General features: G+C 55.0%; 1 protein-coding gene across 1 annotated transcript in view; it reads right to left on the bottom strand.

Annotated features, from left to right (window-relative positions):
- Positions 1-1,755: 1,755 nt before the first annotated feature.
- LOC137309249 (collagen alpha-1(V) chain-like) overlaps positions 1,756-14,476 on the bottom strand; it is a gene marked incomplete at both ends in the record, with an annotated part of 31,343 nt that continues 18,622 nt past the window's right edge. Inside the window, 2 exons of the mRNA XM_067977509.1 lie at positions 1,756-1,818; positions 2,074-2,115. Of these exons, the coding sequence (XP_067833610.1) occupies positions 1,756-1,818; positions 2,074-2,115 (105 nt within the window). The remainder of the gene's footprint in view (positions 1,819-2,073; positions 2,116-14,476) is intronic.

Raw genomic sequence — 14,476 nt, forward strand, 5'->3', positions numbered from 1 at the left:
TGAGTAAAGCACACAGTACAGTGTCAGGGTAAAGCACACAGTACAGTGTCAGGGTAAAGCACACAGTACAGTGTCGGAGTAAAGCACAGAGTCAATGATGTAAATATGGCCTGGACTCCTCACGCTGCAAATATTCGGCTCTCACTGTGCTGGTTCGGTGTCCAACAGGCCCTTCCGGGAGTTACAGTGAAGTACGCAGGAGAGGGGGACTGTGGAGGGGCATCTGGGGAGAGGTGTCTAGGGATCGGGGGGTCTGGGAATCAGGGGTGCGGGAATATGGGGTCTGGCTTGTGGGGGTCCCTGGGTGTGGGGTCTGGGGTGTGAGGTTCCGGGGGTGTGGGGGTCCGCGGTGTGGGGCGGTGGTCCCGGGTGTGGGGGTCCCGGGTGTGGGGGTCTGGGTGTGGGGTCCCGGGTGTGGGGGTCCGGGGAGTGGGGTCCCGGGTGTGGGGGTCTGGGGAGTGGGGGTCCCGGGTGTGGGGGTCTGGGGTGTGAGGTTCCGTGGTGTGGGGGTCCGCGGTGTGGGGCTCCCGGGTGTGGGGGGTCCCGGGTGTGGGGGTCCCGGGTGTGGGGGGTCTGGGGTGTGGGGGTCCGGGGAGTGGGGGTCCTGGGAGTGGGGGTCCCGGGTGTGGGGGTCCGGGGAGTGGGGGTCCCGGGTGTGGGGGTCTGGGGAGTGGGGGGTCCCCGGGTGTGGAGGTCCCGGGTGTGGGGGTCCGGGGATTGCGGGTCCCGGGTGTGGGGGTCCGGGTGAGACGGCAGAGTCAGTCTGCGGGACTCTCGGGTGTTTGGGGAAGTGCCCAGTCCCATTGATCTGAAATTGAAATGCAAAATAATGAACCCCCCCTCCAGAGTGCGGTGTGTGACCGGGCGCTGAGCCGGGACGGTGAGGAGCACCAACCAATCCCATCATCACTACCATTTGCGTCCTAGCTCAGGACTGGTCAGGGTGAGGTCACATGGAGCCGATTAATCTCCCCCGATTTAAACTCCATCCAAACCCCTTTCGAGCAATTAAACAAGTAAATATTCAGGGAAACACTGAATCAGATCAATAGAGCCCCCTCCCCCTCCCCCCCACCTCCCCCCAACCTCCACCTCCCCCTCCCCCACCTCCCCTCCCCCACCCACCCCCTCTCTCCCCTTCCCTCCCCACCCCTCCCCCCTCCTCCCCTCCCTGTCCCTCCCCTCCCCATCCCACCCCACCACCCCGCCCTCCCCCTCCCTCCTCTCCCCTCCCTACCCCTCCTCTCCTCTCCTCCTCCTCCCCTCCGTACCCCTCCCCCCTCCTCTTCCCTCCCCTCCCTACCCCTCCCCCTCCTCTCCCCTCCACCTCCCCCCCTCCTAACCCCTCCCCTCCCCACCTTCCCCTCCCTACCCTTCCTCCTCCTCCCCTCCCCCACCCTCCCCCCGCTCACGGTCTGGGCTCACACATGACCGGGCGAGGTGGGGGTAACAGAGTGACGGAGATTCCCGTTACCCCCAGCCCCGGGGACGGTCAGTGAGAGGGAGGGCAGAAAAAACAGTTTTGTCCTGACGTTTAAGTTCCGGTGTGTGTCTTAGTTACGATATATCTGGGCTGTTTTCAGGCTCTGGCAGTTTTCCCCAAATCCTTTATCTTTGCTCCCAGTCAGAACAGGCTGAAACTTGCAATCAGTTTAATTACTTCAGGAGTTTGGAAACGTTCCCACAGATTAATTGCTCCCCTCCCAGGAGCACATGTGAAGCTGCATCAGACAGTCCGAAAACAGTGCGACTCACCCTCGATCCTGGATCACCGACTGGGCCTGGGGGTCCAAGAGGGCCAGAATGTCCAGGTCTACCCTGGAAACAGTAACAGAAAGGAAAATAAAAGACTGACGGAGCTCAAACAATCGCCAGTAATTATCGGCCCAAAGCACGGGAGGTGGAGGAGGGAGATTTGCTTCAGTTATTAACGCCGGCCACAATTTAAACATTCTCATTTCACAAATCAGAAGGCTGCGCGTGTTAGCAATTGAAAAATAACAGCAGTCATTAAAATATTCAGAAAAACACAAAACCAAATGTGCCCTTAGGGTTTAGGAACATGTGACTCACAGGTGGGCCCTCAGAGCCAGGGGGGCCTTCGATCAGCATCCCCTGGAGATTGAAGGAAAAACACAATTAATATCAGCACCCGGACTTTAGACCAGATAATGGAAGTCAGATTCATAAATATACAGCGCGCCAGCACAGAGTGTACACGGGAGAGTGGGAGAGGGGCAGAGTGTACACGGGGGAGGGAGGAGAGGGGCAGAGTGTACACGGGGAGGGAGGAGAGGGGCAGAGTGTACACGGGGGAGGAGGAGAGGGGCAGAGTGCATACGGGGGAGGGAAGAGAGGGGCAGAGTGTACACGGGGAGAGTGGGAGAGGGGCAGAGTGCACACGGGGAGGGAGGAGAGGGGCAGAGTGTACACGGGAAAGTGGGAGAGGGGCAGAGTGTACACGGGGGAGGGAGGAGAGGGGCAGAGTGCATACGGGGGAGGGAAGAGAGGGGCAGAGTGTACACGGGGGAGGGAGGAGAGGGGCAGAGTGTACACGGGGGAGGGAGGAGAGGGGCAGAGTGTACACGGGAGAGGGAGGAGAGGGGCAGAGTGTACACGGGAGAGTGGGAGAGGGGCAGAGTGTACACGGGGGAGGGAGGAGAGGGGCAGAGTGTACACGGGGGAGGGAGGAGAGGGGCAGAGTGTACACGGAGAGGGAGGAGAGGGGAAGAGTGTACACGGGAAGGAGAGTTGGAGAGGGGCAGAGTGTACACGGGGAGAGGAGGAGAGGGGCAGAGTGCACACGGGGGAGGGAGGAGAGGGGCAGAGTGTACACGGGGGAGGGAGGAGAGGGGCAGAGTGTACACGGGGTAGGGAGGAGAGGGGCAGAGTGTACACGGGGGAGGGAGGAGAGGGGCAGAGTGTACACGGGAGAGGGAGGAGAGGGGCAGAGTGTACACGGGAGAGGGAGGAGAGGGGCAGAGTGTACATGGGAGAGAGATACGGCACAGATTGTACACGGGGGAGAGAGATACGGCACTGACTGTATACGGGGGAGAGAGATACGGCACAGATTGTACACGGGGGAGAGAGAGAGGGCACAGATTGTACACGGGGGAGAGAGATACGGCACAGATTGTACACGGGGGAGAGAGAGAGGGCACAGATTGTACACGGGGGAGAGATACAGCACAGATTGTACATGGGGGAGAGAGAGATACGGCACAGATTGTACACGGGGGAGAGAGATACGGCACAGATTGTACACGGGAGAGAGATACGGCACGGATTGTACATGGGGGAGAGAGATACGGCACAGATTGGACACGGGGGAGAGAGATACGGCACAGATTGTACACAGGGGAGAGAGATACGGCACAGATTGTACACGGGGGAGAGATACGGCACAGATTGTACACGGGGGAGAGATACGGCACAGATTGTACACAGGGGAGAGAGATAAGGAACAGATTGTACACGGGAGAGAGATACGGCACAGATTGTACACAGGGGAGAGAGACACGGCACAGATTGTACACGGGGGAGAGAGATACGGCACAGATTGTACACGGGGGAGAGATACGGCACAGATTGTACACGGGGGAAAGAGATACGGCACAGATTGTACACGGGGGAGAGATACGGCACAGATTGTACATGGGGGAGAGAGATACGGCACAGATTGTACACGGGAGAGAGATACGGTACAGATTGTACATGGGGGAGAGAGATACGGCACGGATTGTACATGGGGGAGAGAGATACGGCACGGATTGTACATGGGGGAGAGAGATACGGCACAGATTGTACACGGGGGAGAGATACGGCACAGATTGTACACGGGGGAGAGATACGGCACAGATTGTACACAGGGGAGAGAGATACGGCACAGATTGTACATGGGAGAGAGATACGGCACAGATTGTACACAGGGGAGAGAGACACGGCACAGATTGTACACGGGGGAGAGAGATACAGCACAGATTGTACACAGGGGAGAGAGACACGGCACAGATTGTACACGGGGGAAAGAGATACGGAGCAGATTGTACACGGGGGAGAGAGATAAGTCACAGATTGTACACAGGGGAGAGAGATACGGCACAGATTGTACACGGGAGAGAGATACGGCACAGATTGTACACAGGGGAGAGAGACACGGCACAGATTGTACACGGGGGAGAGAGACACGGCACAGATTGTACACGGGGGAGAGATACGGCACAGATTGTACACGGGAGAGAGATACGGCACAGATTGTACACGGGGGAGAGAGATAAGTCACAGATTGTACACAGGGGAGAGAGATACGGCACAGATTGTACACGGTGGAGAGAGAGATACGGCACAGATTGTACACGGGGGAGAGAGATAAGTCACAGATTGTACACAGGGGAGAGAGATACGGCACAGATTGTACACGGGGGAGAGAGATAAGTCACAGATTGTACACAAGGGAGAGAGATACGGCACAGATTGTACACAGGGGAGAGAGATACGGCACAGATTGTACACGGGGGAGAGAGATACGGCACAGATTGTACACGGGGGAGAGAGATACAGCACAGATTGTACATGGGGGAGAGAGATACGGCACAGATTGTACACGGGAGAGAGATACGGCACAGATTGTAAACGGGGGAGAGATATGGCACAGATTGTACACGGGGGAGAGATACGGCACAGATTGTACACGGGGGAGAGATACGGCACAGATTGGACATGGGGGAGAGATACGGCACAGATTGTACATGGGGGAGAGAGATACGGCACAGATTGTACACGGGAGAGAGATACGGCACAGATTGTACATGGGGGAGAGAGAGATACGGCACAGATTGTACATGGGGGAGAGATACAGCACAGATTGTACACGGGAGAGAGAGATACGGCACAGATTGTACACGGGAGAGAGAGGTACGGCACAGATTGTACACGGGGGAGAGAGATACGGCACAGATTGTAAACGGGGGAGAGAGATACGGCACAGATTGTACACGGGGGAGAGAGATACGGCACAGATTGTACACGGGGGAGAGAGATACGGCACAGATTGTACACGGGGGAGAGAGATACGGCACAGATTGTACACGGGAGAGAGATACGGCACAGATTGTACACGGGAGAGAGAGATACGGCACAGATTGTACACGGGAGAGAGAGATACGGCACAGATTGTACACGGGGGAGAGAGATACGGCACAGATTGTACACGGGAGAGAGAGATACGGCACAGATTGTACACGGGGGAGAGAGATACGGCACGGATTGTACACGGGGAGAGAGGGCACAGATTGTACACGGGGGAGAGAGATACGGCACAGATTGTACACGGGGGAGAGATACGGCACAGATTGTACACGGGAGAGAGATATGGCACAGATTGTACACGGGAGAGAGAGATACGGCACAGATTGTTACACGGGAGAGAGATACGGCACAGATTGTACACGGGGAGAGATACGGCACAGATTGTACACGGGGGAGAGAGATACGGCACAGATTGTACACGGGAGAGAGATACGGCACAGATTGTACACGGGGGAGAGATACGGCAGAGATTGCACACGGGGAGAGATACGGCACAGATTGTACACGGGGGAGAGATACGGCACAGATTGTACACGGGAGAGAGAGATACGGCACAGATTGTACACAAGGGAGAGGTACGGCACAGATTGTACACGGGGGAGAGAGATACGGCACAGATTGTACACGGGGGAGAGAGATACGGCATAGATTGTACACGTGGGAGAGATACGGCACAGATTGTACACGGGGGAGAGATACGGAACAGATTGTACACGGGGTAGATACGGCACAGATTGTACACGTGGGAGAGATACGGCACAGATTGTACACGGGGAGAGAGATACGGCGCAGATTGTACACGGGGGAGAGATACGGCACGGATTGTACATGGGGGAGAGAGATACAGCAGATTGCACACGGGGGAGAGAGATACGGCACAGATTGTACACGGGGGAGAGAGATACGGCACAGATTGTACACGGGGGAGAGAGAGATACGGAGCAGATTGTACACGGGAGAGAGAGATACGGCACAGATTGTACACGGGGGAGAGAGATACGGCACAGATTGTACACGGGGGAGAGATACGGCACAGATTGTACACGGGGGAGAGAGATACGGAGCAGATTGTACACGGGGGGGAGAGATACGGAACAGATTGTACACGGAGGAGATACGGCACAGATTGTACACGGGGGAGAGAGATACGGAGCAGATTGTACACGAGGGAGAGAGAGATACGGCACAGATTGTACACAGGGGAGAGAGATACGGAGCAGATTGTACACGGGGGAGAGAGATACGGCACAGATTGTACACGGGGGAGAGAGATACGGAGCAGATTGTACACGAGGGAGAGAGAGATACGGCACAGATTGTACACGGGGGAGAGAGATACGGAGCAGATTGTACACGGGGGAGAGAGATACGGCACAGATTGTACACGGGGGAGAGAGATACGGAGCAGATTGTACACGGGGGAGAGAGATACGGCACAGATTGTACAGGGGGGAGAGAGAGATACGGCACAGATTGTACATGGGGGAGAGAGATACGGCACAGATTGTACAGGGGGGAGAGAGAGATACGGCACAGATTGTACACGGGAGAGAGAGAGATACGGCACAGATTGTACACAGGGGAGAGATACGGCACAGATTGTACACGGGAGAGAGAGATACGGCACAGATTGTACACGGGGGAGAGAGATACGGCACAGATTGTACACGGGGAGAGAGATACGGCACAGATTGTACATGGGGGAGAGAGATACGGCACAGATTGTACAGGGGGGAGAGAGAGATACGGCACAGATTGTACATGGGGGAGAGAGATACGGCACAGATTGTACAGGGGGGAGAGAGAGATACGGCACAGATTGTACACGGGGAGAGAGAGATACGGCACAGATTGTACACAGGGGAGAGATACGGCACAGATTGTACACGGGAGAGAGAGATACGGCACAGATTGTACACGGGGGAGAGAGATACGGCACAGATTGTACACGGGGGAGAGAGATACGGCACGGATTGTACACGGGGAGAGAGGGCACAGATTGTACACGGGGGAGAGAGATACGGCACAGATTGTACACGGGGTAGAGAGATACGGCGCAGATTGTACACGGGGGAGAGATACGGCACAGATTGTACACGGGAGAGAGATACGGCACATATTGTACACGGGGGAGAGATACAGCACAGATTGTACACGGGAGAGAGATATGGCACAGATTGTACACGGGAGAGAGAGATACGGCACAGATTGTTACACGGGAGAGAGATACGGCACAGATTGTACACGGGGAGAGATACGGCACAGATTGTACACGGGGGAGAGAGATACGGCACAGATTGTACACGGGAGAGAGATACGGCACAGATTGTACACGGGGGAGAGATACGGCAGAGATTGCACACGGGGAGAGATACGGCACAGATTGTACACGGGGGAGAGATACGGCACAGATTGTACACGGGAGAGAGAGATACGGCACAGATTGTACACAAGGGAGAGGTACGGCACAGATTGTACACGGGGGAGAGAGATACGGCACAGATTGTACACGGGGGAGAGAGATACGGCACAGATTGTACACGGGGGAGAGAGATACGGCACAGATTGTTCACGGGAGAGAGAGATACGGCACAGATTGTACACGGGGGAGAGAGATACGGCACAGATTGTACACGGGGGAGAGAGATACGGCATAGATTGTACACGTGGGAGAGATACGGCACAGATTGTATACGGGGGAGAGATACGGAACAGATTGTACACGGGGTAGATACGGCACAGATTGTACACGTGGGAGAGATACGGCACAGATTGTACACGGGGAGAGAGATACGGAGCAGATTGTACACGGGGGAGAGATACGGCACGGATTGTACATGGGGGAGAGAGATACAGCAGATTGCACACGGGGGAGAGAGATACGGCACAGATTGTACACGGGGGAGAGAGATACGGCACAGATTGTACACGGGGGAGAGATACGGAGCAGATTGTACACGGGAGAGAGAGATACGGCACAGATTGTACACGGGGGAGAGAGATACGGCACAGATTGTACACGGGGGAGAGAGATACGGCACAGATTGTACACGGGGGAGAGATACGGCACAGATTGTACACGGGGGAGAGAGATACGGAGCAGATTGTACACGGGGGAGAGAGATACGGAACAGATTGTACACGGAGGAGATACGGCACAGATTGTACACGGGGGAGAGAGATACGGAGCAGATTGTACACGAGGGAGAGAGAGATACGGCACAGATTGTACACAGGGGAGAGAGATACGGAGCAGATTGTACACGGGGGAGAGAGATACGGCACAGATTGTACACGGGGGAGAGAGATACGGAGCAGATTGTACACGAGGGAGAGAGAGATACGGCACAGATTGTACACAGGGGAGAGAGATACGGAGCAGATTGTACACGGGGGAGAGAGATACGGCACAGATTGTACACGGGGGAGAGATATGGCACAGATTGCACACGGGGAGAGATACGGCACAGATTGTACACGGGGGAGAGATACGGCACAGATTGTACACGGGAGAGAGAGATACGGCACAGATTGTACACAAGGGAGAGGTACGGCACAGATTGTACACGGGGGAGAGAGATACGGCACAGATTGTACACGGGGGAGAGAGATACGGCATAGATTGTACACGTGGGAGAGATACGGAACAGATTGTACACGGGGTAGATACGGCACAGATTGTACACGTGGGAGAGATACGGCACAGATTGTACACGGGGGAGAGATACGGAACAGATTGTACACGGGGTAGATACGGCACAGATTGTACACGTGGGAGAGATACGGCACAGATTGTACACGGGGAGAGAGATACGGAGCAGATTGTACACGGGGGAGAGATACGGCACGGATTGTACATGGGGGAGAGAGATACAGCAGATTGCACACGGGGGAGAGAGATACGGCACAGATTGTACACGGGGGAGAGAGATACGGCACAGATTGTACACGGGGGAGAGATACGGAGCAGATTGTACACGGGAGAGAGAGATACGGCACAGATTGTACACGGGGGAGAGAGATACGGCACAGATTGTACACGGGGGAGATAGATACGGCACAGATTGTACAGGGGGGAGAGATACGGCACAGATTGTACACGGGGGAGAGAGATACGGAGCAGATTGTACACGGGGGAGAGAGATACGGAACAGATTGTACACGGAGGAGATACGGCACAGATTGTACACGGGGGAGAGAGATACGGAGCAGATTGTACACGAGGGAGAGAGAGATACGGCACAGATTGTACACAGGGGAGAGAGATACGGAGCAGATTGTGCACGGGGGAGAGAGATACGGCACAGATTGTACACGGGGGAGAGAGATACGGAGCAGATTGTACACGAGGGAGAGAGAGATACGGCACAGATTGTACACAGGGGAGAGAGATACGGAGCAGATTGTACACGGGGGAGAGAGATACGGCACAGATTGTACACGGGGGAGAGAGATACGGAGCAGATTGTACACGAGGGAGAGAGAGATACGGCACAGATTGTACACGGGGGAGAGAGATACGGAGCAGATTGTACACGGGGGAGAGAGATACGGCACAGATTGTACACGGGGGAGAGAGATACGGAGCAGATTGTACACGGGGGAGAGAGATACGGCACAGATTGTGCAGGGGGGAGAGAGAGATACGGCACAGATTGTACATGGGGGAGAGAGATACGGCACAGATTGTACAGGGGGGAGAGAGAGATACGGCACAGATTGTACACGGGGGAGAGAGAGATACGGCACAGATTGTACACAGGGGAGAGATACGGCACAGATTGTACACGGGAGAGAGAGATACGGCACAGATTATACACGGGGGAGAGAGATACGGCACAGATTGTACACGGGGGAGAGAGATACGGCACAGATTGTACATGGGGGAGAGAGATACGGCACAGATTGTACAGGGGGGAGAGAGAGATACGGCACAGATTGTACATGGGGGAGAGAGATACGGCACAGATTGTACAGGGGGGAGAGAGAGATACGGCACAGATTGTACACGGGGGAGAGAGAGATACGGCACAGATTGTACGCAGGGGAGAGATACGGCACAGATTGTACACGGGAGAGAGCGATACGGCACAGATTGTACACGGGGGAGAGAGATACGGCACAGATTGTACACGGGGGAGAGAGATACGGCACAGATTGTACACAGGGGAGAGAGATACGGCACAGATTGTACACGGGGGAGAGAGATACGGCACAGATTGTACACGGGGGAGAGAGATACGGCACGGATTGGACACGGGGGAGAGAGATACGGCACAGATTGTACACGAGAGAGAGATACGGCACAGATTGTACACGGGAGAGAGAGATACGGCACAGATTGTACACGGGAGAGAGATACGGCACAGATTGTACACGGGGGAGAGAGATACGGCACGGATTGTACACGGGGAGAGAGGGCACAGATTGTACACGGGGGAGAGAGATACGGCACAGATTGTACACGGGGTAGAGAGATACGGCACAGATTGTACACGGGGGAGAGATACGGCACAGATTGTACACGGGAGAGAGATACGGCACAGATTGTACACGGGAGAGATACGGCACAGATTGTACACGGGGGAGAGATACGGCACAGATTGTACACGGGAGAGAGAGATACGGCACAGATTGTACACAAGGGAGAGATACGGCACAGATTGTACACGGGGGAGAGCGATACGGCACAGATTGTACACGGGGGAGAGAGATACGGCACAGATTGTACACGGGGGAGAGAGATACGGCGCAGATTGTACACGGGAGAGAGAGATACGGCACAGATTGTACACGGGGGAGAGAGATACGGCACAGATTGTACACGGGGAGAGAGATACGGCACAGATTGTACACGGGGGAGAGAGATACGGCACAGATTGTACACGGGGGAGAGAGATACGGCATAGATTGTACATGGGGGAGAGAGAGATACGGAGCAGATTGTACACGGGGGAGAGAGAGATACGGCACAGATTGTACACGGGGGAGAGAGATACGGCACAGATTGTACACGGGGGAGAGATACTGCACAGATTGTTACACGGGAGAGAGATACGGCACAGATTGTCCACGGGGGAGAGATACGGCACAGATTGTACACGGGGGAGAGAGATACGGCACAGATTGTTACACGGGAGAGAGATACGGCACGGATTGTACACGGGGAGAGAGATACGGCACAGATTGTTACACGGGAGAGAGATACGGCACAGATTTTACACGGGGAGATAGATACGGCACAGATTGTTACACGGGAGAGAGATACGGCACAGATTGTACATGGGGGAGAGAGATACGGCACAGATTGTACACGGGGGAGAGAGATACGGCACAGATTGTACACGGGGGACAGAGATACGGCACAGATTGTACACGGGGGAGAGAGATACGGCACGGATTGTACACGGGGGAGAGAGATACGGCACGGATTGTACACGGGAGAGAGAGATACGGCACAGATTGTAAACGGGGGAGAGAGATACGGCACGGATTGTACACGGGGAGAGAGGGCACAGATTGTACACGGGGGAGAGAGATACGGCACAGATTGTACACGGGGGAGAGATACGGCACAGATTGTTACACGGGAGAGAGATACGGCACAGATTGTACACGGGGAGAGATACGGCACAGATTGTACACGGGGGAGAGAGATACGGCACAGATTGTACACGGGAGAGAGATACGGCACAGATTGTACACGGGGGAGAGATACGGCAGAGATTGCACACGGGGAGAGATACGGCACAGATTGTACACGGGGGAGAGATACGGCACAGATTGTACATGGGAGAGAGAGATACGGCACAGATTGTACACAAGGGAGAGATACGGCACAGATTGTACACGGGGGAGAGAGATACGGCACAGATTGTACACGGGGGAGAGAGATACGGCACAGATTGTACACGGGGGAGAGAGATACGGCACAGATTGTTCACGGGAGAGAGAGATACGGCACAGATTGTACACGGGGGAGAGAGATACGGCACAGATTGTACACGGGGGAGAGAGATACGGCACAGATTGTACACGTGGGAGAGATACGGCACAGATTGTACACGGGGGAGAGATACGGAACAGATTGTACACGGGGGAGATACGGCACAGATTGTACACGTGGGAGAGATACGGCACAGATTGTACACGGGGAGAGAGATACGGAGCAGATTGTACACGGGGGAGAGAGATACAGCACAGATTGTACACGGGGGAGAGAGATACGGCACAGATTGTACACGGGGGAGAGAGAGATACGGAGCAGATTGTACACGGGAGAGAGAGATACGGCACAGATTGTACACGGGGGAGAGAGATACGGCACAGATTGTACACAGGGGAGAGATATGGCACAGATTGTACACGGGGGAGAGATACGGCACAGATTGTACACGGGGGAGAGATACGGCACAGATTGTACATGGAGGAGAGATACGGCACAGATTGTACATGGGGGAGAGAGATACGGCACAGATTGTACACGGGAGAGAGATACGGCACAGATTGTACATGGGGGAGAGAGAGATACGGCACAGATTGTACAGGGGGGAGAGATACGGCACAGATTGTACACGGGAGAGAGAGATACGGCACAGATTGTGCACGGGAGAGAGAGATACGGCACAGATTGTACACGGGGGAGAGAGATACGGCACAGATTGTACACGGGGGAGAGAGATACGGCACAGATTGTACACGGGGGAGAGAGATACGGCACAGATTGTACACGGGGGAGAGAGATACGGCACAGATTGTACACGGGGGAGAGAGATACGGCACAGATTGTACACGGGAGAGAGATACGGCACAGATTGTACACGGGAGAGAGAGATACGGCACAGATTGTACACGGGAGAGAGAGATACGGCACAGATTGTACACGGGGGAGAGAGATACGGCACGGATTGTACACGGGGGAGAGAGATACGGCACAGATTGTACACGGGAGAGAGAGATACGGCACAGATTGTACACGGGGGAGAGAGATACGGCACGGATTGTACACGGGGGAGAGATACGGCACAGATTGTACACGGGAGAGAGATATGGCACAGATTGTACACGGGAGAGAGAGATACGGCACAGATTGTTACACGGGAGAGAGATACGGCACAGATTGTACACGGGGAGAGATACGGCACAGATTGTACACGGGGGAGAGAGATACGGCACAGATTGTACACGGGAGAGAGATACGGCACAGATTGTACACGGGGGAGAGATACGGCAGAGATTGCACACGGGGAGAGATACGGCACAGATTGTACACGGGGGAGAGATACGGCACAGATTGTACATGGGAGAGAGAGATACGGCACAGATTGTACACAAGGGAGAGATACGGCACAGATTGTACACGGGGGAGAGAGATACGGCACAGATTGTACACGGGGGAGAGAGATACGGCACAGATTGTACACGGGGGAGAGAGATACGGCACAGATTGTTCACGGGAGAGAGAGATACGGCACAGATTGTACACGGGGGAGAGAGATACGGCACAGATTGTACACGGGGGAGAGAGATACGGCACAGATTGTACACGTGGGAGAGATACGGCACAGATTGTACACGGGGGAGAGATACGGAACAGATTGTACACGGGGGAGATACGGCACAGATTGTACACGTGGGAGAGATACGGCACAGATTGTACACGGGGAGAGAGATACGGAGCAGATTGTACACGGGGGAGAGATACGGCACGGATTGTACATGGGGGAGAGAGATACAGCAGATTGCACACGGGGGAGAGAGATACGGCACAGATTGTACACGGGGGAGAGAGATACGGCACAGATTGTACACGGGGGAGAGAGAGATACGGAGCAGATTGTACACGGGAGAGAGAGATACGGCACAGATTGTACACGGGGGAGAGAGATACGGCACAGATTGTACACGGGGGAGAGAGATACGGCACAGATTGTACACGGGGGAGAGATACGGCACAGATTGTACACGGGGGAGAGAGATACGGAGCAGATTGTACACGGGGGAGAGAGATACGGAACAGATTGTACACGGAGGAGATACGGCACAGATTGTACACGGGGGAGAGAGATACGGAGCAGATTGTACACGAGGGAGAGAGAGATACGGCACAGATTGTACACAGGGGAGAGAGATACGGCACAGATTGTACACGGGGGAGAGAGATACGGAGCAGATTGTACACGAGGGAGAGAGAGATACGGCACAGATTGTACACGGGGGAGAGAGATACGGAGCAGATTGTACACGGGGGAGAGAGATACGGCACAGATTGCACACGGGGGAGAGAGATACGGAGCAGATTGTACACGGGGGAGAGAGATACGGAGCAGATTGTACACGAGGGAGAGAGAGATACGGCACAGATTGTACACAGGGGAGAGAGATA

This window comes from Heptranchias perlo, unplaced genomic scaffold, assembly GCF_035084215.1.
Source record: "Heptranchias perlo isolate sHepPer1 unplaced genomic scaffold, sHepPer1.hap1 HAP1_SCAFFOLD_1559, whole genome shotgun sequence".
Taxonomy (NCBI): Eukaryota; Metazoa; Chordata; class Chondrichthyes; order Hexanchiformes; family Hexanchidae; genus Heptranchias; species Heptranchias perlo.